This window comes from Bubalus bubalis, chromosome 6 (genome assembly GCF_019923935.1).
Source record: "Bubalus bubalis isolate 160015118507 breed Murrah chromosome 6, NDDB_SH_1, whole genome shotgun sequence".
Lineage (NCBI taxonomy): Eukaryota > Metazoa > Chordata > Mammalia > Artiodactyla > Bovidae > Bubalus > Bubalus bubalis.
Window position 1 is genome coordinate 69,978,516 of NC_059162.1, and position 27,255 is coordinate 70,005,770.

At 40.8% G+C, this 27,255-nt stretch overlaps 2 protein-coding genes across 2 annotated transcripts in view; one reads left to right on the forward strand and one right to left on the reverse strand.

The window, feature by feature from the left end:
* Positions 1-7,362: 7,362 nt before the first annotated feature.
* LOC102397960 (serine/threonine-protein kinase TNNI3K) overlaps positions 7,363-27,255 on the reverse strand; it is a 331,002-nt gene continuing 311,109 nt past the window's right edge. The window contains exons 24-25 of the mRNA XM_045166126.1: positions 11,171-11,250; positions 7,363-7,871 (exon numbers count right to left, since the gene is read on the reverse strand). Of these exons, the coding sequence (XP_045022061.1) occupies positions 7,795-7,871; positions 11,171-11,250 (157 nt within the window). The 3' untranslated portion in view covers positions 7,363-7,794. The remainder of the gene's footprint in view (positions 7,872-11,170; positions 11,251-27,255) is intronic.
* Positions 16,702-27,255, forward strand: part of LRRC53 (leucine rich repeat containing 53) — an 82,279-nt gene continuing 71,725 nt past the window's right edge. The window contains 1 exon segment of the mRNA XM_006061506.4: positions 16,702-16,834. Within this exon segment, the coding sequence (XP_006061568.4) occupies positions 16,786-16,834 (49 nt within the window). The 5' untranslated portion in view covers positions 16,702-16,785.

A 27,255-nucleotide genomic window follows, 5' to 3' on the forward strand; every position in this document is an offset into this window, starting at 1 on the left:
TCTTTGTGACCCCATGGACTGCAGCACACCAGGCTTCCCTGTCTTTCACCCTCTCCTGGAGTTTGCTTAAATTCATGTCCATTGAGTTGGTGATGCCATCTGATCATCTCATCCTTTGTCACCCTTTTTCCTTTCTGCCCTCAATCTATCCCAGCATCAGGGTCTTTTCCAATGAGTCAGCTCTTTGCATCAGGTGGCCAATGTATTGTGGTTTCAGCATCAGTCCTTCCAATGAAGATTCAGGGTTGATTCCCTTTAGGGTTGACTGGTTTGATCTCCTTACAGTCCAAGGGACTCTCAAGAGTCTTCTCCAACACCACTGTTCAAAAGCATCAATTCTTTGACACTCAGCCTTCTTTATGGTCCAACTCTCACATCCATACATGACTACTGGAAAAACCATAGCTTTGACTAGATGGACCTTTGTGGTTAAGGTAATGTCTCTGCTTTTTAATATGCTGTCTAGGTTGGTCAGAGGTTTTCTTCCAAGGAGCAAGTTCTCTTAGTTTCATGGCTGGAGTCACCATCTGCAATGATTTTAGAGTCCCAGAAAAAAAAGTCTGCCACTCTTTCCATTGTTTCCCCATTTATTTGCTGTGAAGTGGTGGGACCAGATATCATCATCTTAATTTTCTTAATTTTGAATTTTAAGCCAGCTTTTTCACTTTCCTCTTTCACTTTCATCAAGAGGCTCTTTAGTTCCTCTTCACTTTCTGTCATAAGGGTGGTGTCATCTGCATATCTGAGGTTATTGATACTTCTTCCTGAAATCTTGATTCCAGCTTGTGCTTCCTCTAGTCCAGCATTTCACATGATGTATTCTACATATGAGTTAAATAAGTAAGATGACAATATACAGCCTTGATGTACTCCTTTCCCAATTTGGAACCAGTCTGTTGTTCCACGTCCACTTCTAACTGTTGCTTCTTGAACTGCCTACAGATTTCTCAGGAGGCAGGTAAGGTGGTCTGATATTCCCATCTTTTCCAGAATTTTCCACAGTTTGTTGTGATCCATGCAGTTAAGGCTTTGGTGTAGTCAGTAAAGCAGAAGTAGATGTTTTTCTGGAACTGTCTTGCTTTTTCAATGATCCAATGGATGTTGGCAATTTGATTTCTGGTTCCCCTGACTTTTCTAAATTCAGCTGGAACATCTGCAAGTTCTTGGTTCATGTACTGTTGAAGCATCACTTGGAGAATTTTGAGCATTGTTTTTTAGCATGTGAGATGAGTGCAATTGTGTGGTAGGTTGAACATTCTTTGGCGTTGCCTTTCTTTGGGATTGGAATGAAAACTGACCTTCTCCAGTCCTGTGGCCACAGTACCAGTAATCTTCCAGCTTGTGATTCATCCAGCCCTGCATTTTGCATGAGGTACTCTGCATATAAGTTAAATAAGCAGAAAGCAGAGCCCAAGCCTAAACCTCAGGTAGTACTGTTTCTTTAGGAAATACAATTCCATGGAAGCAAGAGTGAGGAAGGGAAGCTGGGAGGAAGAGCCAATTCTACAGTGCAGTTGAGTTGACACTGTCTGTAATCAAGGGCATCTGATGGTTAGTCTCATTGAATTGTCCTCTGAGACGCAAAGACTGGCAGCGCCTCAGGACATTTGTGATGTGGTGGAGAAGGGAGAACTTATTCCTTGGCACTGATCCCTATTAGTCAAAAGTTTACTCCATACGTCCTCAAGTGTTGACTGCCAAGGTGACCTGCAAAGACCTCAAGAACTTGGAACATCTCTCCTTTGGGTAAGAGGCGTGTGCCATGGCAGTGATCTGAGGGGTACAAGGCAAGGTATGGTCAAGCTGTGCCCACATAAAGTTGGCCATGGTGATGGATGACACAGTAGCCAATGGCATAGGTGGGACCAAGATTTGAGGTAACACAAAAGAGGAGCCTAATACATGTTCCTTGGAGACATTAGTAATTAATTGTTTACATTTAACTTAACTGCACTTTATAATTGTATTCATGTTGTGCTTTTTATATTATTTTCATATTCATTTTGTTATATAGCCTTGATTATAGGATGCTTATTTAGGATTTACTTGTCTCATAAACACTTAAATTCTCTCAAACCATAATCCTTTAATTAGCATCCAGGAAGTAAATGATTCCCCCTTGGTGCTTGGTTGATTTCTCTCTCAGTCATGTTATATTAAGCATGGCCAGTTGCTATGGAACAGTTATTATGTGCCTGGCACTGTGATGTGTGACTTTCCTGCATTATTTTACTTAACCCTCTCTTTGAGGTAATAATCATCGTCTCCACGTTATAGATGGGGAATCTGAAGATCAAAGGGACAGAGTAACCTGCCTATGGAAGGTCACACACATGGTGAGGGATTGAACTAGACTTTCACCTATGCTTGACTCAAAAGCTCATGCCCTTTACCACAATGCCAATGCTTCTCAAAGCATCATCCTGGCACCAGCAGCATCAAGTTTCCAGGGAACTTCTTGGAAATGCATGTTTCAGGGTCCCACTCCAAGACTTCTGATTCTAAAGCTCTGGGTTGGGGCCCAGGAATCTGCATTTGAACGAACCCTCCACTGATTCTGACAAACACCAAAGTTTGAGAATGCTCTGTGCTATTCAGGTTCCTGCAATTTCATACCTGGTAGAGGGTAAACATACATCATCCAGTGTCCCATTTATGTTTATTCTGCTCATCTCAAATTATCCTCAGTTCTGACACTGATTCTTTTCCCTTTGACTAATTTGAGTTTAAGGAAGGCCAAAAAAAAAAAAAAATTTTCCTCTGAAAGAAGAACCTGACACTCTTCACCGTGGATTAATTTCTGAAGTGTTGTTAAGCAGACCATGGATTATTATGAGTAAAAACTGAAGGGCAAACCAACATTCAAATTATTTTTATTGCATTTCGTGGTCTTGCTGGAATCACCCCTTCCTGATTAGTTGAGATAAAAGAAGAGATGGAAGTTTGTGAAATTAGTGAGCTTCAAAACCTTCTTTAAAGATGGTGAAGATACCTTTTCCTGCATATGAGTCCATTGCTTAAAAGATAGATATTTGAGATGGTATTCTTTTTATCTCACTAATTAAACATAAAGTTAGACTGAGTGTGCTTTGGAGACCTGTCCTCGTCAGCAGGGCCTGGCACCCGTGGCAGCATTTTAATTCAAGAGGCCTAATTTAATTAGCACCCTGCCACTGGGTCGGCTGCTTGCTGCCTTGGATCTCGGGCCTGAGGAGAAATGTACAACCCCTGCTTTTTTATATCTAGTTAGCCTTCTAAAAGGTAGGATATCCAAGGAGGGAGAGGAACTTTGCTTCTCCATCATGTTTTGCATATGGTGCTAATTGAGCTGACAGTCTTGGACCACTGTCGGTTACAGCAGCAGCTGAGCCTTCAACTGATCCCCTGTGAAGGGATTGCAAATGTCAAATGGCTCATCTTTGCCCTTGTGGCTCTTGAAATATGGAAGGGAATTGATCAGGGGGAGCTCTGCGGTCTGCATGCTTGAGTAACTACAAGCAACACAAAACTAGGAAGGAATAAAGTATTCAAATCTTACTGGTAATGGCCATACCATCTCGCCTCACTTTCCCTACCCAGTGTGCTAATGAGGAGAGGAAAATGTGAAACTCCTTGGCTTCCCTAATTGCTGTGCTTTGCCCTCATAACTTTTTTGTTCCTGCTTATCGTGGTGAGAGTCTTGCTTCTGTCAATCATTTCTGGTTCTTTCTGCCTAGAAAATAACAATGTATGTTTTTTGAACCTTGAGATTATTCCAGCCCTCTTTTTTCCATAATTAAAACAGAGAAAAGGATGATGATTTTTTTTTTCTTTTTTTGGCTTGACTTTGCAATCATAAGCTATAGTAATCAAGAAAGGTTTGCTTTTTTATTTTTCTGGGTCCATGCAACTTCTCCTGGGTAATTCCCAAATTTTCCTCAGGCCTGCAGAACTGCAGATTTGTTTGTTTTTACCACAATTTTGGATTGTGAATGTTGTTATTTTGATTCCTTTTTCTCCATCACAGTGGAGGCAGTACTATGTAGTGAAAAACTCATGGATACTAGTGCAAGACAAGCTGAGTTTTGAAACCTGATTCTGTTCTATAGAAGCTTAGATTCATTATTTACCTACTTCAAAAATAAGGAAGAGCATTCTCCCTTTCCAGAGATATTCCAAGAACTATTACTAATTGTAATAATACCCTTAAAATCATCTAAAACAGTTCTTGTCACACAGTAGATAATAACTATATATTCTTCCTACATTTAAAAAGACTTTTATTGATTTATTTATGGAGGTACTGGGTCTTGGTTTCTTCACACAGCCTTTCTCTAGTTGTGGCGAATAGGGCTGCTCTCTGGTTGTGGTGCACGGGCTTCTCGTTGTGGTGACTTCTCTTGCTGCGGAGCACAGGCTCTAGAGTGCTCGGGCTTCAGTGGTGGTGCATGGCTTAGTCACTCCAAGGCATGTGGAATCTTCCTAGGGATTGAACCTGTGTCCCCGGCATCAGCAGGAGGACTCTTAACCACTGCACTATTGGGTTCAGAAAAATAGATTTATAATTATCAGCCCCCTTGTTTGGGAAATTCTTTCTGGTTCTTATATTTCATTTAAAGAATTTCATTTCTCTTCAGCTTTATTTCAAGTATAAATAAGACATCACTGTCTAAGGCTGATGGATCTTGACTCCAACTGCCTCAGAAACCTGAAGCTCGGCAGTTTGCTGTTTGCAAAGGTGGGTTTTTTAGGAATGTCGATGGTTATTGACAAGAGAGAAAAATCTCTACCCTTCTAATGCTCTTCTACTGTAGAACAGCTCTTTGGCTGCATGATGAACTATAACAATAAACAACATTTACAATATTGACTATGGTGTGGCAGGAACTCTGCAATGCAGTTTATATTCTATATTTATATCCTATATTCAATGCAATCCTTCTAGCAACTTTACACCATAATTTGTATTATCACCATCAAACAGATAACAAATGAGCTTGGGTAGGTAAAGTGACTTGCCCAAGGTCACACAACTTTTGTAAAATATCGGAGTGACTCCAAATTTAATGCTTATTGTTGGAGGGAGAGAAGGAGGAAGGGAGGATGGAAAGAAGGGAGGAAAGAAAAAATTAAGGCAAGAAAGGCAGAGAGCATAAAGAGAAAGAAATCGGATATTTCATTTCAGATGGATTATCTATCACTAGCCCTTTTCCCTACTACTGGCACCCATTTTTCCCTCTTTCTCAGGGAAATGTCAGCTTTGGAAATAATTTAACCCAAATAATCACTGTGTTGGAATAACTCTTTCCTGGTGCTGCTGTAATTTGGCTTACAATTATGGCTAATTGAACATCTTCTAAGTGAGCTCAGTGCTGCATGCACATGGAAAAAAATTTTTAATGTGCTAAGCATGCAAAAACATGATCATAGAAGTCCATTTTTACCAGCATAGAAAGAAAGCAATTAGTGAGACATTTTTTTCCAGCAAGGAGGAAAAAAAAAAAAAAAAAAAAAAACCATGATCTCGAGAGAACTCTGAGATAATCCCTGGGCCCCATTAAAGGCACAGTAATGAAAAGGTTTTGTGAGTTATAGGTTGGCATCTGTGAAAAGGTCCCCCTTCCCAGAAATCAAGATACATTAGTCTCATTATTTGCAGATACTTGATAAGACAAGAGCCAGAGGGAAGCAGCAACATGAGATGTAATCTGGAGAGAGGAGGTGGTTAGAGGAAACAAAGAAAGGGAGCTTGACAAATTTGTTCTAGAAAATCCTTCTCTGAAAGAGGGGTATTTCAGAAGCGAACAGTCATTCCTCTGGATCTGGCCTCCATTCCATGGGAACCTGGGAGGATGCCCGTTTTACTCAGCACAGGTCTGATCAGACCCACATCTGTCATTACCCCTACTGCGAATCTTTTAGTTAAAATTGGTATGTACGTATATATTCAAAACTTTTTAACTTTCAAAGGTACTCCTTTCAACTCAACTCATAAAAGCCCCAAAGTTTCCCAGGCTGGTGCTGGCTCATTTCCTAAAGCAGCTAGAGCCTAGGACGAGAGGGAGAGCTGTGGAGACAGGTGCTTTTTAACCAGCCCTCTTCCTTTCCTTCCTTTTTTTTCTGTCTTTGCCCTAAAGTATTTTGCCTGTATGGCCACTTCAGGCTCCTTGGGTCCTGCTTATTATTAAGCCCCTTGGCGACTTGGTTGGTGGGATAGAGTATGAGAGACTCCAGAATAATTGGGTGGGAAAATGAAAAGGCTGGGGGCTAAAAAAGGATAAATCTAATTGGAAGTACCATGGTTTTTACTTCCTCCTCTGGATTCTCTTTGGGCTGTCACCAAGCTCTTCAGTACATGTAGGAGCTTTCATCTTTGCGACCACAGGTCATAAGAAAATGTTCAGAAGGATTTAGAGGTGGGGTTGCTGTTCTGATAGAAATTGCCCGCAAGCAACATAATTTCTAGTTCTTAGGGGGTCGGGGAGGATGGAACAGCTTGCCACACACATAGAAGGAGCAATCAGTGCTTATTCAGCTCTGTTTGTCTATGATTGCACATTACTAAGGAGGAGGAGAAAGCAGTTTTGCCTAAATGCAGCCAGCCAGAGTCAGGATCTATCTTCTCATTTCTCTTCAGGCTCCTAATCTCAAGATTGAGGGCACTGGCTCTTAACCTGGGGCAATTTTGTCCCCCCAAAACACATTTAGAAAAGTCTGGAGACATTTTTTATTGTTGTGACGTAGGGAGCTCTTACTGGCATTGGGGGGGAGAAGCCAGAAAGCTATTAAAAATCTCCCAGTGCATAGGATAGCCCCCACAGAGAGTCAGTTCCTCCAATAATTCTGAGATCCAGTAACCCTGATTGAGAGAGTGCCCAATCTTCCTTTACTAATGTTATTTCTCTTACCAAGGTGCAAAGCAGTCATTATAACACTGAATTTTCATTGTTTCCTGCTTGATTTTGCCAGGTCTGTCTCTGAATGGCAAAACTATTTTGTTTGGTGGAAGTATTCCTGTCCCCCTGGTTGGGAGACTGAAGGGCAGATTTCTTATTTTCTGAAGGCAGCAGGCATCTTAGCTATCCTCCCAGTGCACCATGCCAGACTCTGGTATGAATGACAGCCTTGCATTTGTGGGTTGCTTTCACAATGGTACCGATGGCATTTGCGACACCTTGGTGATGACAGCAGCAGGTCACTCGGGCAGATCACAGAGCACTTGGCACCACGTAGAGAGTAGCCAAATAATTGCGCTATATATTTGCAAGCTTCTTAACCTGAAGATCATTACTTCTTTTTATCAGTATGTCTAAAAGAAAGGTGTACCTCGTGTAAGTCTTGTTGGAATGAAATACATTCTGAATCAATTTTGTATGCCACTAAAAATCTTTAATCACAGAACTGGGCACTAGAAGTAACATAATGAGATAAGAAAATGAACAATTCTAAGAAATCAATCGTATGACTTTCAAACACAAGTCTACTTAATTCAGTCTAGGAAGACACAATAATTGTTAAGTCCACACCATGGACTGAGGCCCCATCTCCAAGCAACAATGTGAATTTATTTTTTTAATTTACAAAATTAAAAAAAAAATTCTTCAAATACATTTTGTTTTGGTTCTTTCATTTCATTCCTCAGCCCCAAATCCAAAGCCCAATTTGTGGCAGGGAATTAAATAGGACCAGTATGAGCAAGCCAATTTAAGGAGACCTTAGAGGGTAAAATATTATAATTGGAAGCAAGACTGCCATGGTTGGAATTGTTACTGTCAGTTTGGAGGAAAACTCTCCTTAGGTAAATGTGGAATGCTGTCAGCTGCTATCCTCAAAGCTGCCACAATTCCGGCAAGAATGAAAATGCATCGGGCTCATGGGATCAGACACGTAGCCTGCATCAGGAAAGAAGTTCAGATGTTACTTATTAGCCTTTCAGCCCATCTCCCCATTTTTCTTTTCTTTTTTTGTTTTAAATGTTTTGGCCATGCCATGCAGCATGTGGGATCCTAGTTCCCTGACCAGGGATCGAACCCAGGCCCCCTGCATCAGGGGCTCAGAGTCTTGACCACTGAACTGCCAGGGAAGTCCCCTCCCCATTTTTCTTAACAGCTTCACCCAGTGTAACACATAGCTGCCAAGCAGCTTCTCCTGGCTTATGTGAAGAGTCTGCCTTCTCATTGCTGGCAAGCAATTATAAAACAAAAGCAAAATTTACAATGATAACAGAGAGCTGAGACCAGAGGAACATCAATGATGGGAGTTTGATGTGAACCCAAGCTGGCCAGGTGACAGTTTGGAGTAAAGAAGGGTACAATGCAGGAAGGTGGTATATCATGATGGCTAAAAGGATGAGCTTCATGTCAGGCAAATCTGGGTTTGAGCTCTGGCTCCACTATTACCAGTTCTGTGATTTTTGTTAACCTTTCTGAACCTCAGTTTCTTCATTGTAAAGGGGAGAAGTAATAGTACTTAGCCAAAAAGTTGGTAACACACATAAGACAATTAGCAGTGTCTGACACACAGTGAGTGAGAAGCAGATGATGACGGCTGGAAAGGGGAGATATAGACGGCGATAGAGAAAAGCAGAGTATTCTCTATATCAGATTGGCTCTGATTGTTTTTTCTTTTCTCTCTGAGCCTCCAGTTTTTAAGTGTGCATTAATGCTTAGGTCTGAATTCTAGTGGCATTTGATGCTCAGTGAAGCACTAGTCCTGGGTGTGTCCAGAAAATTGAGCTGGTGCCTCAGGATCTGGCCGCGGTCCCAGAGAACGTAGGACGTGCACAGGGAAGCAGTGCTACCTTTCCACTCTGAGTAGGGAAGCCATTCGTTGTTTCTATGAAAATGGGCACATTTGTCAGTAGCTAATGCTGCTTTTGCTCTCTTTTGATAGCTGAGTTTTCAAAATCAACTCAGCCATCCACATTTTCATTAAGACATCTGGCGATACACAGTTCAATGGGCATATTTATTTTCATGAGAAAGGTCTCCATCAGCATCTCTCAGGCAGCACATAAACTCTCAGGAAAGCCAGAGCCACCATGCTGATGCTGCTTGAAGGGCTCCTTTTGCTAGTGGGGCGGGCCCTGGCCAGCTGCATCTAGGGGAAGCGGGAGTCACATTGCTGAATCCTAACTCTGGGTGGACGAAAAATCTGTATCTTGGAGCAAAAATATTTCCTTTTGTTCAGCCTGAAGCTGCAACTCCATCCCAGGCATAGATGGATGCTTTAATAAGCTCGTAATTCTCTCATTCCTGTATAATCAACTGTCTAATGTACCACATGCAATTTTACTGGTCTACAATACTCCATGCCTCTCTCTCCATAGGGCTCCAGTGGAAATCTGATTGTGAGCATCCTTCGTGCTAGTGTGGGCAGGCTTGCCTTTGGGTATGGGTAGCAAAATCAGCAGGACATAGATGCTGACATTTATTATTGATACCATAATCACCAGAGTTGAAGGGACAGTCTTTGTGCAATCAGTTGACTTAAGAGGGACCAAATGAAATTTGACCATGGCTTTAAGAAAAGACTGAATCATGTTTGTGTGTTTTGTTTCTTAAGGGTGAAAGGTCTCAAGTACAGCTATGTACTTAATTTTATCTGCATTCTCTAGCCCTGTTCTTTGGGGAAGAAACAGTTCATAAAGTTGCTGTTATATACCACAAGTGGTTTATGAAGTGGAAATGGAAGGCAATTAAAGGGTTCTGTCTTGTACAATGTGATGTTCCTAGTGGGAGAGATCGAAAACATCTTTTTCATCAACTGGGACTCTCATTCCATTTAAACACCCTAATGTTTCCTTCTACCTCTGGTACATATACACATAAGAAAAACCTACTTTTGTATTATTACATCTTTTTTTGTCTAACTTTTCCATCTTGAGGAATTCTGTTCAATGTATTATCCCTTTAAGAAACAGATCATTAAGAAGTGCTTCATCTTGAAACTCCACCAAGAAAGGATAGACTCCTGGTCAAAGCACACACTTCAAAGGGTGCCCTATATTTTGTGGTTGTGCAGTCACATCTGTAAAGGTTTGAAAAAACGATATTATATCTATAAAAAAATGTGATGATGTGACACTTAGCACATATTTTCCTCCGTTACTGGAGTGGCCAATTATGTCATAAAGTCGACGATGAAAAGCACTCGGCTGCATTCTAGACATGTACTGGGAGTCAGAAGCACAAAGGTTTCTTTCTTTAATGTTCCCAAGTAGTTTGTCATATCTATCCAGAACATTTTTCCCCTTCATTTCTTAAAGGCTTCCTAATGCCTTAGGTACTGATACTCTACAGACAAAGTGCATTGGTGAGGATCCCAAAGCTTCAGGGTCTACTGGCATCAGTAACACAGAGCCAGGAACATAACATGATTTATTCTTCCACAAACCCAGTTCTTGTAATAAATCTGATCTATTTAACTGACATACATTTTTTTTCAGTTCTACATATTGTCAAAGGAAGGTCCCATGAATAAATGAGCCCATTGTGCTAAAATTCCAATAAAATATAGAGCCTTTTAGGCTTAGAGGTTGGAGAAAGGACATCACAGGCCTGGCACTTTAATATGGGAGCTGATGATAATGGTTATTGCCCATCCTCTGGCTTCCAGGGGAAAGAACAGAACTGTGTTAACTATTTCAAAGAGCTCTGTTAATTCTTTCTAAAGTAGTCCTGTGCAAAATGGATCCCATCAGTGAGACCCTCACCTCCTCTCCAGCTTTTTGAGAGAATAGCTGGGGTCACATTTTACCCATGGGTACTTGGTAAAGAGGAAACACTTCCCTAGGATATGGTGCAATTGTGGAAACTCATCTCTTGTTTTCTCCTCTTCCCTGTATGTCTGTGATGTGGGGCTTCGAGGCAGTGAACTCAATAAGGTGGCAGCAAGATGTTTGGAATGTCATGAGATGTAGATTATTTTCATAAGAGTTGTACTTTTTCCACATGTACACACACTCCCATATACTTGTACATACACTTACAAACTTATGCACATATTATTAAATGCAAAGATAACTAGACTTATGACTTACAAGAGCAAATTTCCCACTTTTATAATGTTTTTAAAAGCACCCTTCATTTCTACTTATTACAAAGTAGAATCTTCTCTCCCTCATTATCAAACAGATATCACCTTCCCAAGGGTAGTTTTCTTAGTCAATCTGATGAATCTGTATACTTACCATATTTGTCAATGGTTGAGAACTGAAGACTTCTCTTCATGTCATCCAAAGACAGGCCTTGAGTGGAACATTGTCCAGCACTAGAAAATTCCATGAGACACTGTGAAAACTGCAATGGCGTTTGCTAATAACATTTTTATAAAACAGAATTTATTCTCTCAGCATAGATATCAGAGAACTGGCAATGTGATACAAAGGTACTTTTATCTTACACTGACTTGTTGGGGAAGAATTCAGAATTATTTGCAGCAAGTTGATCTAAGTGTGTCAGATCTAGGTAGGCTCCAATTCCTAGCTGTATAACCTTAGACATAGTACCCTTTCTGAGCCTTAGTGTATTGATCTGTAAATCGGGGAAAATACATAAATAATATGCAATTTGTCTTGATGATTAAATATAGCAAAAAGAGTTGAATATAAAATCTGAGTTAATATCCTTGCAAGTCTTGCTTAAAAGGAACTAATGACCAGAATGTTATCATCTTAGTCATAATCAACAGAAATGAAACACATCCCAAAGGTAATGTTATTTTTATATTGATATTATTATAACACGAATTATAAGAGATAGTGATAATGGTATTTATTGAATGATTCTTATGTATTAAGTATTTGCATATATCATTATATTTAATCTTTATCATTATTATTTCTCTCATTTTCTAGATCAGAAGGGCTTTCCAGGTGGTGCTAATGGTAAAGAATATGCCTGCCAATGCAGGAGATGTAAGAGACTTGGATTCCATTCCTGGGTGGGGAAGATGCCCTGGAAGAGAAAATGGCACCCCACTCCAGTATTCTTGCCAGGAGAACCCCATGGACAGAGGAGCTTGGCAGGCTACAGTCCATGGGGTTGCAAAAAGTTGGACATGACTGAGTGTTTCTGAATACATAGATTAGAAACAGAGGCTGGGGCAACTAAGAAACTTGTTACATACATTTGGTAAATGGCTCACCTAGGATTCAAACCCAAGTCTTCCATATTCTAAGGCCTATATCCTTGCCCAGTATTCAACTGGGAATTTTCTCATGATTCCTCGGCTTAATCCTTCTCTTTGCCAAACTTCTACTTTACCATGTAGGTTAATGGAATCGCTTCTTTTCTACTTTTTCAGACTCAAAACCTGAAGTTATCAGAGCTTTCAACCTAATATAAATCACATCTGTCAGTCGTGTATCTGTAATTCCTCTTGTATCCATTTCTCTCATCCATACTTTAGCATCCTTAAAGAGGCAACCCAAGTCACCCCCAGAGCTGTCCCACTATGTCCGCTGTAGAACTTGTAACTCCCTCTGTCCCCAAGCCAGTTCTCCCCAGCTCATCACTGGCACTACACCATTCAGTTACTTAACCCCAAATTCTGGGGTCATTCTTGGCACCTTTCTTTTTCTTTTATCTTCTACCTAATTCAAATCTTTTTAACTTTGCATCCAAAATGTAACCCCAATCCATCCATCTCTCCTCCTTCAAGGTTTAGGCCATATATCTTTCTTGTCCGGACTGCTGCAGTTTGCCTCCTAATTGATTTTCCTGCTTTTATTTCTGTCCCCTTATAATTCATTCTCCATATATTACCCAGAGTGGTCTTTTCAAAATATAAAAGCATAAGCCATTTACTGACTCATTTGAAAAGACCCTGATGGTGGGAAAGATTGAAGGCGGGAGGAGAAGGGGAAGACAGAGGATGAGATGGTTGGATGGCAACACCAACTCAAAGGACATGAGTTTGAGTAAGCTCTGGGAGTTGGTGATGGACAGGAAGGCCTGGTGTGCTGCAGTCCACGGGGTCGCAAAGGGTCAGACATGACTGAGCAACTGAACTGAAGTCATTTACCTACCTAAGACATACTTAAGGGCATCCCTGGAAGCTTAGTGGTAAAGAATCCACCTGCTAATGCCAGAGACACGGGTTTGATCCCTGATCTGGGAAAGTCCCACATGCCACAGAGCAACTAAGCCCGTGTGCCATAACTACTGAGCCTATGCTCTAGAGCCTGGGAGCAGCAATTACTGTGCCCATATGCTGCAACTACTGAAGCCTGCATGCCCTAGAGCCCATGCTCCACAACAAGAGAAGCCACTGCAATGAAAAGCCCATGGACCGCAACTAGAAAGTAGCCCCTGCTCACCACAACTAGAGAAGTTTGTGCACTGACAAATACCCAGCACAGCCAAAAATAAATAAATGAATACATAAATAAATAAAACGTACTTAAAACCTTCCAATGACTCCCCAGTTCATTTAGAATAAAACACAAATACTTTGCCCTCAAATACAATGCTCTCTCAAACCTTGTTTCTCACCCCTCTCACCATCTGTGCTAAGCACTTCTTTTGTCATTCTTTCTGTCCTTTGAACCTTCCAAGCTTTCTCTCAATTCACAGCTTTTGCATTTGTGAAGTCTGCTTGGAATACTTTTCTTTTTCTCTTCTTTTTTTTTAAATTTTTATTGGACTGTAGCTGCTTTACAATGTTGTGTTAGTTTCTGCTATACAGCAAAGTGAATGAGCTATGTGCATACACATATCCCCTCTTTTGGGGATTTCCTTCCCAGTTAGGTCAACACAGGACTGAGTAGAGTTCCTGGTGCTATACAGTTCTCATTAGTTATCTATTTTATACATAGTAGTATATACATATATGTCAGTCCCAATCTCCCAATTCATCCCACCTCCTCCTTTCCCCTCTTGGTATCTATATATTTGTTCTCTGTACTGGTATTTCTATTTTTGCTTTGCAAATAAGTCCATCTGTACAGTTTCTCTAGATTCCACATACATGTATTAATATATATTTGTTCTTTTCTTTCTGACTTACTTCACTCTGTATAGTCTCTAGGTCCATCTATGTCTCTGCAAGTGGCACAATTTTCATTCCTTTTTATGGTTTAGTAATATTCCATTGTATATGCACACCACATCTTCTTAATCTGTTCCTCTGCTGATGAACATTTAGGTTGTTTCTGTGTCCTGGCTATTATAAATAGTGCTACAGTGAACATTGGGGTGCATGTACCTTTTTGAATAATGGTTTTCTCTAGGTATATGCCCAGGAATGGGATTGCTGGGTCATATGGTAGTTCTATTTTTAGCTTTTTAAGGAAATGCTAGACAATACTCCATAGTGGCTGTACCAATCTACATTCCCACCAACAGTATAAAAATAAAGTAAAGTAAAGTAAAATGAAGTTGCTCAGTTCTGTCTGAGTCTTTGTGATCCCATGGACTGCAGCCCACCAGGCTCCTCCATCCATGGAATTTTCTAGGCAAGAGTACTGCAGTGGGTTGCCATTTCCTTCTCCAGGGGATCTTCCCGACCCAGGGATTGAACCATGGTCTCTGCATTCCGGGTAGATGCTTTACTGTCCGAGCCACCAACAGTATAGGAGGGCTCTCTTTTCTCCACATCCTCTCCAGCATTTTTGTTCAAAGATTTTTTTGCCTATGGGTACTCTGATCGTGTGAGGATTTACCTCATTGTAGTTTTGATTTGCACTTCTCTAATGACTAGAATAATTTGTGATACTGAGCATCTTTTTATGTGTTTCTATGTCATCTCTATGTCTTCTTTGGAGAAATGTCTGTTTGGGTCTTTCACCCATTTTTTGATTGGGCTGTTCATTTTTTTATATTGAGCTGCATGAGTTGTTTGTATATTTAGGAGATTAATCTCTTGTCAGTTGCTTTGTTTGCAAATATTTTCACCCATTCTGAGTGTTGTCTTTTTGTCTTGTTTATGATTTTCTTTGCTATGCAAAAGCTTTAGATTCCATTTGTTTATTTTTGTTTTTATTTTCATTACTCTAAGAGGTGGGTCAAAAAAGATCTTTGTGTGAGTGTTCTGTCCATGTTTTCCTCTAAGAGTTTTATAGTGCCTGTCCTTACAGGTACTATAATTTATGTGAGTGTTCTGTCCATGTTTTCCTCTAAGAGTTTTATAGTGCCTGTCCTTACATTTAGGTCTTTAATCCATTTTGAGTTTATTTTCGTGTATGGTGTTAGGGAGTGTTCTAATTTCATTCTTTACATGTAGCTGTTCAATTTTTCCAGAACCACTTACTGAAGAGACTATCTTTTCTCCACTGTATATTCTTGCCTCCCTTAAGAATGACAATAAGCCTTCTGGTGCAAGACTCCTGAATTTGAGTATTCACTCCACTGTTTATTAGTTCTACGGCCTTTTTGGCAAATTGTTTAACTGGCATGTGCCTCAGTTTGTGCAACTATAAAATGGGAATTACAACAAGACTTCGCTTATGATGTTAATTTCAGAGAATAAAAGAAATATTTATAAGTTTTAAAGTATTTTGAACAGTTCTAACATTTAGTAAGCACTCAAAAATGTTACCTACTTATATTATTTATCAAGTTCCAACTCAAAGCATTTCCTCAAAGTCCTCTTGGATACTCCCAGTTGGAATTCCATATCCCTCTAGTACTTTTTACTCCAGACACAGGGCTTATCAGAGTCTGCCTTGGCGTAGAATGATCTGTATTTCCATACTGCTGCTGCTGCGAAGTCGCTTCAGTCGTGTCCGACTCTGTGCAACCCCATAGACGACAGCCCACCAGGTTCCCCCGTCCCTGGGATTCTCCAGGCAAGAACACTGGAGTGGGTTGCCATTTCCTTCTCCAATGCATGAAAGTGAAAAGTGAAAGTGAAGTCGCCCAGTCGTGTCTGACTCTTCGCGACCCCATGGACTGAAGCCTACCAGGCTCCTCCGTCCATGGGAGTTTCCAGGCAACAGTACTGGATATTTCCATACTAATACCCCACTAAACAGAATGCCTGTGCAGGTCTGAGATCCTAATACCTGTGGGTCTTCTGCAGGACCTAGCTGGTACTTTGTAAATAGTTAAAATAATAAAAGTGTGTTAAATTATTACAAAATATTCATTTGGAGAAGTTTAGACTTTTCTAAACACTTGCATGAATTCACATAGATTAATTCACTTAGCTGCCTTAAAAATGATTACATATTTGGTTACTTTCTTAAGCTATAAAGTGAAGATACTGTTTCTTAGAGAAAAACAATGATTAAAAAAAGGAAGTATTAAACTAAAGTGGGACTTAGTGTGATCTCAATCAACATTAAATGGCAAATCACACATTATGTTTTGGACAACATAATCTCATTCAAGATATTTTTCAAAATCAAAATAACCTTACTAATTCCTGTAACCTCCTTAGCACTCAAGCTCCTTTTAAGAAATGAGCCATAAGCAGTAGTCTTGGCAACAAGAAGATAATAGGGAATAAATATTTTATCATCAAAAAGGCTATCTGGTTTCCTATGAATAAAAGCCCATCTCCAAGTTGTCTTATTTATTTAGTTGCTGAATGCAATCCGTGCCAGGGGACTTAACCTTCCTGCCCAAGAGATACCACATAAGCTGTCTCTGGCTGCTATTCTAGGATGACAGACAGATGGAAGCTAAGCACAGTCAAGGTAAACAAAGCAGAAGAAACCAGACCTTGATCAGTGGAACTAACTGTCCTCAACCCATGGGTATCCAGACTTCAGTGGGAGTTTCACAGAAGCTCAGAGTTTCAGAGACACACCAGGACCTCTGTTTGCTGAAGTCATGGCCAGTGTAAATAGGCATTTCCAGGATGCAGCTGCCCCATGAATTCAGTGAAAGTAAATCTGAACCAATGGCAGGTAAGTAAAACACTCAATTTTGCAGCATTTCATGTTACTGGTCACCTAGGAGGCTTTCTTTATGCTAAAAGGATAATATGTATCATATATAAGCATATATATGAATGATATATAATGTTATAATGATAATTTTATATATACCTCTTATGGGAATGGAGTGAAACTTTGTCTTTTAAAGAGAATAAGATAGTCTTTAGGTTAGTTTTTGCATACTACAACATTATATTGATATATCTTAGTGCTAAAACAGTTTCAGTCATTTTAGGCTAAATAGTTCATATTAGCTCTGTGATGGATATACAAAGATAAGCATAATCATCAGTCATTTTCTCTTATAAAGATATACTGTGTGTGTGTCTGTTCAGTCCATCAGTCATGTGTGACTCTTTGTGGTCCCCACGGACTGTAGCCCACCAAGCTCCCTCTGTCCATGGAATTTCCCAGGAGAGAATACTGGAGTGGGTTGTCATTTCCTTCTCCAGGGGATCTTCCCGACCCAGGGATCGAACCCGCGTCTCTTGCGTCTACTGCACTGGCAGGCGGGTTCTTTACCAGCTGAGCCACTATACCCAAAAGGTACACTAGGGAATGAATAATTTATCCAACGCAATATAGCCTGCTTGCAAATAGTCACTCAAGTACCCTGAACCAAAATTCAGAAGTTATTTTTTCCTTCTCAGTCCACATGTTATGTTATAGACTACCTAGTTGATTGGCTGCTAACGAGGCCAGTTCACACCCAAATCCAAATAATACAATTTGTATTTTTGTGTGTACACACCATTCAGACTGTGGCTTGTCAGTGCAACATAGCCTGCTTGCAAATAGTCACTCATGTACCCTGAGCAAAGACAACAAGGACATTCAAAACTAAAATATGAGGCTATGTTGGCTGAAATGAATGCAGAGATAATGACTCTCATGACAAGCACATTAAGCAAAAATATTATCCAGGGAGAAGTAAATCAATATGTACATAAGATACAGAGGAACCGTGAAGAGTGGGAAAAGCAGTAGCAGATAGAACACACCCAAATATAGATTCAACTCGCCAAAGCAGGAGTTAGGCAGAGTCCACAAACTAAGCTGGTGGGTTAATGTGTAGTACGGGCAAAACTCCCCAAAGGAATATGAAAACAGTTTTTCTGTACACTTACAGACAGTTCTGATCACTAGAAGCTAGCATGGCGTCAGTAAGAAAAAAAATATGCTAGATTGGCTTTATTTCTTTTCAGTAAGGATAAACTTAAAGGGGCAATCCATAGGTTAGAACATAGAGCTAGACTCATATCATGGGCAGAACTTCGCCTGATTGCTTTATGAGTAATGAGGGGAGGTCTGTGCCAGGTAACAATGGTTAGATTGGATTGTCACTGGTTGAATATTCAGAATCGAAAAAGACCTCAGGTAGGTGACATCTCCTACAGTTTAGACACTGGGAAAAGTTAAAACAAAGTACTGCATTTCCTAACATTAGAACTGTCCATAAATAGATTGGGTTGTTCTAGAAGCAGGTACCATCCCATCTCCAGGCATATTCCAGCTGTGGTTGGAACATCTTGTTCCAACTAGGTGCTACAGAGGGATCCCGGTATTCATCTGGAAGTCACATGACCTCTATTTCTTACATTCTATGATTCTTTAGAAGGTATCTGGTAATGATGTAGTCTCTGAAACTAGCTTTGATGTATTGGAAAGGCAGAGTGAAATTACACAGTTCCTACTTAGGCAGAAGATTTTTCTCTTCCTTATCTGCACTGACTGACATTTGGCCAGGGCTGAATGCCTGATTCCCACACACACACCACCGCATACCTAGCTCTACATTACCACTTCTGCTCAAGCTGGTGTTTGTAGCTTTTTGTCTATATACATTTCATTTGATATAGTAACTGAACCATGCTATTTGCCTGAAGGAACCATCTTCTTGAGTGCTTTTTTTCTTCAAAGGAAGAACCACGCTGCCATCTAAGATGAAGCAAAGGAAAGTGTAGAGAAGTCACTTTCACATAAACCCATCATTAAGGATTTGAATGACAGGCTGTGTAAGGTTGGCACTGAAAAATTCTGAGCTGCTTCACAAGGGTTTTTATATAAGGCACATTTATAGAATACTCATATCGAACACCTGAGGGGTGGAGAAAAACCCTAAAACACTGTCACCTCTTAATCCAGAAAGGTATATTGTTAAGGTCCACGAGGAAGGAAGAAAAAGATTGTCTGAAGAAATCCCGGGGAATCTGGGTCCCATCTCTCCCGAGTGGTGGGAGCAGGCAATGCCTCAGTGGGTGCAAATGGCCCCATTTAGATCCTCAAAAGCAGCCAGTATTGTGGCTTCCCAGGTGGCACAAGTGGTAAGGAATCAACCTGCCAATGCAGGAGATGTAAGATGCGGGTTGGATCCCTGAGTCAGGAAGATTCCGTGGGTCAAGATTCCCTGGAGGAAGAAATAGCAACCCACCTCAGTATTCTTGCCTGGAGAATCCCATGGACAAGATAAACCCGGAGGGCTATAGTCAACAAAGAGTTGGACAGGACTGAGCAGGCGCCCGCACACACACACACACACACACACACGCACCACATTGTGGCTTCCAAATCACAGCCTGCCAAATGCGTCTGGTATTGAAGCAGCAAATCATGGCTTTGGCTGTGGGATTCATGAATTCTCGGAATACCTGCTAGTGCCATAATTGCTTCTGAAGGAATTACATTCCAAAGAAGACTTCAGATGGGCATACAATCCATTTTTATCATATTCTTCCAAATGTGGCTTATGCCGAGCCGGGGATTTTGCCTTAGTGAATTACAGCGCACGTATACAGTCTACATGACTTGCAAGCAAGAGTAAAATTAAAACAACCAGATAAAAATAAAGCAACCTAGAACATTAAGTTCTGTCACAGTGACATAAAAATAATTTCTTATATTTGCAGAGGGCTTTATAGCTTGCACATACTTTTCGATTGATTAAAGAGTTTAAAACCTCCATGGAGTTTAGCTTAAAACCTCCATGGGTGTCCAAGAAGGCATCAATCCCATGCAGGTGGAAAGCCAGGCTCAAGAAGTTTGAATCCCCTGCATAAACTCACAGAACTAGCAAGAAGCAGAACCAGAACTTAATCAACAGGTCTTTATACTTCCAGTGCATGCTTTGTCTTCTAAAATACACATCATTTAACAGCAGTATGGGCTTCCTAGGTAGTTTAGAGGTAAAGACTCTCCCTGCCAATGCAAAAGCCACAGAAACATGTGTTTCATCCTTTAGTTGGGAAGATCCCCTGGAGGAGGGCCTGGCAACCCACTCCAGTACCCTTGTCTGGAGAATCCCATGGACAGAGGAGCTGGCAGGTTATAGTCCATGGGGTGACAAAGAATCAGACACGACTGAACACGCGCACACGCACATAACAGCTGCTGCTGCTGCTAAGTTGCTTCAGTCGTGTCCGATTCTGTGCGAGCCCATAGACGGCAGCCCACCAGGCAGCACATGTCAAATTGTTGATGTGTTACCCCATGGGGAGCTCACTGAATGAGTCATGAGTTATAGAGTTTTGGACCCTTTGCATGCAAAAGTGATCAAGAAAATTCTTATGGAGAATATGCCTCCTTATCATAGAGAGACCAGAATCAGCTTCTCATGTCTTGCTTTGTTAGACCTTTTAAACAAGTATACTTTCCACTGTCTGACGATGGCTTTCCCGTCCCTGAGCAGTAATGTCAAAACATGAGACACACACACCAAACTTTATAAATGAGATGTTTATGATTCTCCCCAACTCTCTGAGCTTGTGTAAGGTTTCCTAAGCTGCACACATGGATTCATCTTCCTAAACACTGTCCTAAGTTGAAAAGAAAACAATTAGGCTACCAGTGTGATTAAACACTTCAGGCAAAATTTTCTTCTTTCAAGGGGTTCCAGTTAGTTTTATGCAGCTAAAAAGGCCCTCCAGGGCGGCCTGTAACCTGGAAGATTTAGCCATTTGGATTTTGCATAAAATAGCACCATCTAAGGCCTCACAGCTTTGCAAATATGCTTGGTGATTTGTTGGATCCTTTTGCCGTCTGTCTGAACCCTGTTACCTATCTAAGGATATTAGCCCAAGGATCGGCGCCATATGCACCCTCATCCCCTTCCTTCAGAGGAATATATCCAGGTAAGGAGTCATTTATTTCACTCAAAAGGAAACAAAGACAGGCAATATTTAACCAGAATTTCAGAGCTTTGACACTAATCTAAAGGACTAATACAAAGAAAAAGTGAAGAAACAGCCTGCTGAGATCCCTAATAAAGGTGTTTACACAAAGAAAATAAATGCCTTGCCATAGAAAAGGCTACTAGAGTCATCTGGCTATTCCTTTTGGCATTTAGCTGAAAACAAATACATCTATTTAAAACAGATCTGTCAGAAGGGATAAATGCCGCTGTACACTTTGCAATTTCTCTCTATGCCACACACCTTTTCTTTGGCCTAAAGAGAAAGACGACATTTCTATTAGAAACAGAATCACCTTTGGCCTAACTTTGAAATAGTCCAGTCAGATTACTATGAATAAACCTTTGTTAATTTATCAGCTAGATTCAACATATTTATTTATTCATGATTTCCCTCTGGCTGTTTTGAAAACATTGTTTTGTCTTTGTCAATATTCCCTACTTGATAATGTCCTAAATTAAAACAAATTTATTGCACCCATTACAGTAAATGGGCAATGGCCAAAGTATTTAATGGGGTCAGAGGTCAGTGCAAAGTATCTTTTTCAGGAAAATCAAGCCCATCAGCTTTCTATCAACGGCAAATGTCCCCGGGCTATAAAAAGACTGAAAGACTTGGCAATGGGTCATGGCTCTGTTTGAGCCATTAGGCAAATAGCCAAGGTCTCAGCTCCCTTAATTTTAAAGGAAAAAGCAATTAGGTAAAGAATTATGAATAAGGAAAAATGCAGTGAGAACTGAAAGTGTGCATTAATTCCTTGATGGTTTATAAATTATTAATGTGCTCAACAGTAACCTGACAACACTACCACCTCTCAATTTACCTCTGCTTTAAACAGGTATAAATGAATCAGCTGTACAATCTAGCAGGAGGTGGACTTTGCCTGCTAAACTGAGGAAGATCCTTTAAATATAGCAGAATCTTTCTTATTCTTCACTGTTTGTATCCAAAAAAGGGAAATCTTGTTAAATACAGAACTGTGAGATCTTGGTAGCATGAGAGTTATTAAGCCCACTCCTCATCCCTCCATTTATCCACCTCCCATTTTACTGAGAAGTACACTGAAGCCATGTAAAGTGAATTAATGTATTCAGGTTCATATGCTAAGGTTAGAGTAAAGTCAAGAATATAAGCTGGAGTTGTAAACCTCTAGTTTTCTTTGATGATTTTTATTCTTGTTTTTAAGTGGAGAGGGAAACTAAAATTTGCAGTGTATCTGCTGAGCGCCAGGAACACAATCAGATGCCTTACAATCCCTGTAATCTTTGCTCCACCCAAAAATTCACTTTACATGCAAGGAAACCAAGGCTTAGAAAGTCTAAATCTTGTCCAGGGTCACACAGTTGTTAATTCAAACCTCAAGGAAATCAACCCTGATTATTCACTGGAAGGACCTATGCTCATGCTCCAATACTTTGGCCACTTAATGCCAAGACCCGATTCCTTGGAAAATACCCTGATGCTGGGAAAGATTGAGGGCATGAGAAGAAGCAGGTTACAGAGGATGAGGTGGTTGGATGGCATGAAGCATCAATATGAACAAAGCTAGTGGAGGTGATGGAATTCCAATTAAGCTGTTTCAAATCCTAAAAGATGATGCTGTGAAAGCACTGCACTCAATATGCCAGAAATTTGGAAATCTCAGCAGTGGCCACAGGACTGGAAAAGGTCAGTTTTCATTCCAATCCCTAAGAAAGACAATGCCAAAGAATGCGCAAACTACCACACAATTGCACTCATCTCACATGCTAGTAATGTTCAAAATTCTCCAAGCCAGGCTTCAACAATACATAAACCGTGAACTTCCAGATGTTCAAGCTGGTTTTAGAAAAGGCAGAGGAACCAGAGGATCAAATTGCCAACAGTCGCTGGATCATCGAAGAAGCAAGAGTTCCAGAAAAACATCTATTGCTGCTTTATTGACTATGCCAAAGCCTTTGATTGTGTGGATCACAATAAACTGTGGAAAATTCTGAAAGAGATGGGAATACCAGACCATCTGACCTGCATCCTGAGAAATCTATGCAGGTCTGGAAGCAACAATTAGAACTGGACATGGAACAACAGACAGGTTCCAAATAGGAAAAGGAGTATGTCAAGGCTGTATATTGTCACCCTGCTTATTTCACTTATATGCAGAGTACATCATAAGAAATGCTGAGCTGGAAGAAGTACAAGCTGGAATCAAGATTGCTGGGAGAAATATCAATAGCCTCAGATAAGCAGATGACACCACCCTTATGGCAGAAAGTGAAGAAGAACTAAAGAGCCTCTTGATGAAAGTAAAAGAGGAGAGTGAAAAATTTGGCTTAAAGCTCAACATTCAGAAAACTAAGATCATGGAATCTGGTCCCATCACTTCATGGCAAATAGATGGAGAAACAGTGGAAACAGTGACTGACTTTATATTTTGGGCTCCAAAATCACTGCAGATGGTGATTGCAGCCATGAAATTAAAAGACACTTACTCCTTGGAAGGAAAGTTATGACCAACCTAGATAGCATATTAAAAAGCAGAGACATTACTTTGCCAACAAAGGTCCTTCTAGTCAAGGCTATGGTTTTTCCAGTGGTCATATATGGATGTGAGTGAAAAGTGAGTGAAGTTGTTCAGACGTGTCCGACTCTTTGTGACCCCAGGGACTGTAGCCTACCAGGCTCCTCCGTCCATGGGATTCTCCAGGCAAGAAAACTGGAGTCGGTTGCCATTTCCTTCTCCAGGGGATCTCCCCGACCCAGGGATTGAACCCCGGTCTCCCACATTGCAGGCAGATGCTTTAACCTCTGAGCCACCAGGGAAGCCATGGATGTGAGAGCTGGATTATAAGGAAAGCTGAGCACCGAAGAATTGCTGCTTTTGAACTATGGTGCTGGAGAAGACTCTTGAGAGCCCATTGGACTGCAAGGAAATCCAACCAGTCAATCCTAAAAGGAAATTAGTCCTGAATACTCATTGGAAGGACTGATGTTGAAGCTGAAACCCAAATACTTTGGCCACCTGATGTGAAGAGCTGACTCATTTGAAAAGACCCTGATGCTGGGAAAGGTTGAAGGCAGGAGGAGAAGGGGACAACAGAGGATGAGCTGGTTGGATGGCATCACTGACTCAATGGACATAAGTTCGAGTAAACTCTGGGAGTTGGTGATGGACAGGGAGGCCTGGCGTGCTACTGTCCATGGGGTCGCAAAGAGTCAGGCACAACTGACTGACTCAACTGAACTGAACAGAGGATGAGATGAATGGATGGTATCACAGACTCAATGGACACGAGTTTGAGCAGACTTTGGGAGATAGTGAAGGACAGGGAAGCCTGGTGTACTGCAGTTCATGGGGTTAAAAATAGTTGGACATGACTTAGCAGGTGCTCAGTCGTGTCTGACTCTTTGAGACCCCATGGACTGCAGCACTCCAGGACTGGGTGTTCATCACCAACTTCCAAAGCTTACTCAAACTTATGTCCATTGAGTCCGTGATGCCATCCAACCATCTCATCTTCTGTCGTCCTCTTATCCTCCCTCCTTCAATCTTTTCCAGTAACAAGGTCTTTTCAAATGAGCCAATTCTTCACATCAGGTGGCCAAAGCATTGGAGTTTCAGCTTCAGCATCAGTCCTTCTAATGAATATTTAGGACTGATTTCCTTTAGGATTGACTGGTTTGATCTCCTTGCAGTCCAGGGGACTCTCAGGAGTCTTCTCCAACACCACAATTCAAAAGTGTAAATTCTTGGGTGCTCAGCCTTCTTTATAGTCCAATTCTCACATCCATACATGACTACTAGAAAAACCATAGCTTTGACTAGAAGGACCTTTGTTAGTCAAGTAATGTTGGCAATGCTTTGTTGGCAAAGCTTTTTAATATGCTGTCTAGGTTGGTCATAGCTTTTCTTCCAAGGAGCAAGCATCTTTTAATTTCATGGCTACAGTCACCATCTGCAGTGATTTTGGAGCCCCCCCCCCCCAAATAAAGTATGCACTGTTTCCATTGTTTCTCCATCTGTTTTCCATGAAGTGATGGGGCCAGATTCCATGATCTTAGTTTTCTGAATGTTGAGCTTTAAGCCAAATTTTTCACTCTCCTCTTTTACTTTCATCAAGAGGCTCTTTAATTCTTCTTCACTTTCTGCCATAAGGGTGGTGTCATCTGCATATCTGAGGCTATTGATATTTCTCCTGGCAATCTTGATTTCAGCTTGTGCTTCATCCAGCCCAGTGTTTCTCATGATGCACTCTGTGTATAAGTTAAATAAGCAGGGTGACAATATACAGCCTTGATGTACTCCTTTTCCTATTTGGAACCAGTCTGTTCCATGTCCAGTCTAACTGTTGCTTCTTGACTTGCATACAGGTTTCTCAGGAGGCAGGTCAGGTGGTCTGGTGTTCCCATCTCTTGAAGAATTTTCCACAGTTTGTTGTGATCTACACAGTCAAAGCCTTTGGCATGGTCAATAAAGCAGAAGTAGATGTTTTTCTGTGACTGTCTTGCTTTTCAATGATCCAGCAAATGTTGACAATTTGATCTCGGGTTCCTCTGCCTTTTCTAAATCCAGCTTGAACATCTGGAAGTTCAGAGTTCATGTACTATTGAAGCCTGGCTTGGATAATTTTGAGCATTACTTTGCTAGCATATGCTGCTGCTGCTGCTGGTGCTAAGTGGCTTCAGTCGTGTCCAGCTCTGTGCGACCCCATAGACGGCAGCCCACCAGGCTCCCCCGTCCCTGGGATTCTCCAGGCAAGAACACTGGAGTGGGTTGCCATTTCCTTCTCCAATGCATGAAAGTGAACAGTGAAAGTGAAATCGCTCAGCCATGTCCGACTCCTAGTGACCCCATGGACTGCAGCCCACCAGGCGTATGACATGAGTGCAATTTTGGGGTAGTTTGAGCATTTTTTGCATAGCCTTTCTTTTGGATTGTAATGAATACAGACCTTTTCCAGTCCTGTGGCCACTGCTGAGTTTTCCAAATTTGCTGGCATATTGAATGCAGCACTTTAACACCATTATCTTTTAGGATCTGAAGTAGCTCAACTGGAATTCTATCACCTCCACTACTTTTGTTGTTAGTGATGCTTCCTAAGGCCCACTTGACTTTGCATTGCAGAATGTTTGGCTCTGGGTGAGTGATCACACCATCTTGGCTATCTGGGTCATAAAGATCTTTTTGTATAGTTCTTCTGTGTATTCTTGCCACCTCTTCTTAATATCTTCTGCTTCTGTTAGGTCCATAATATTTCTGTCCTTTATCAAGCCCATCTTTGCATGAAATGTTCCCTTGGTATCTCTAATTTTCTTGAAGAGATCTCTAGTCTTTCCTATTCTATTGTTTTCCTCTGTTTCTTTGCATTGATTACTGAGGAAGGCTTTCTTATCTCTCCTTGCTATTCTTTGGAACTCTGCATCCAAATGGGTATATCTTTCTTTTTCTCCTTTGCCTTTCTGTCTTTTCTTTTCTCAGCTATTTGTAAGGACTTGTCAGACAAACATTTTGCCTTTTTACATTTCTTGGGAATGGTTTTGAACACTGCCACTTGTACAACGTTCATATGTACCTCCATCCATAGTTCTTCAGGCACTCTATCAGATCTAATTCCTTGAATCTATTTGTTACTTCCACTGTATAGTTGTAAGGGATTTGATTTAGGTCATCCTTGAATGGTCTAGTGGTTTTCCCTACTTTCTTCAATTTCAGTCTGAATTTGGCAATAAGGAGTTCATGATCTGAGCCACAGTTAGCTCCCAGTCTTTGTTTTTGCTGACTGTATAGAGCTTCTCTATCTTTGGCTGCAAAGAATATAATCATTCTGATTTCAGTACTGACCATCTGGTGATGTACATGTGTAGTCTTCTCTTGTGTTGTTGGAAGAGGCTGTTTGATATGACTAGTGTGTTCTCTTAGCAAAACTCAGTTAGCCTTTGACCTGCTTCCTTTCGTACTCCATGGCTGAATTTGTGTGTTACTCCAGGTATCTCTTGACTTCCTACTTTTGCATTCTAGTCCCTTAAAATGAAAAGGATATCTTTTTTGGGTGTTAGTTCTAGAATGTCTTGTAGGTCTTTTAGAACCATTCAACTTCAGCTTCTTCAGCATTATTGTTGGGGCATAGACTTGGATTACTGTGATAGTGAATGGTTTGCCTTGGAAACAAACAGAGATCATTCTGTTGTTTTTGAGATTGCATCCAAGTACTGCATTTTGAACTCTTT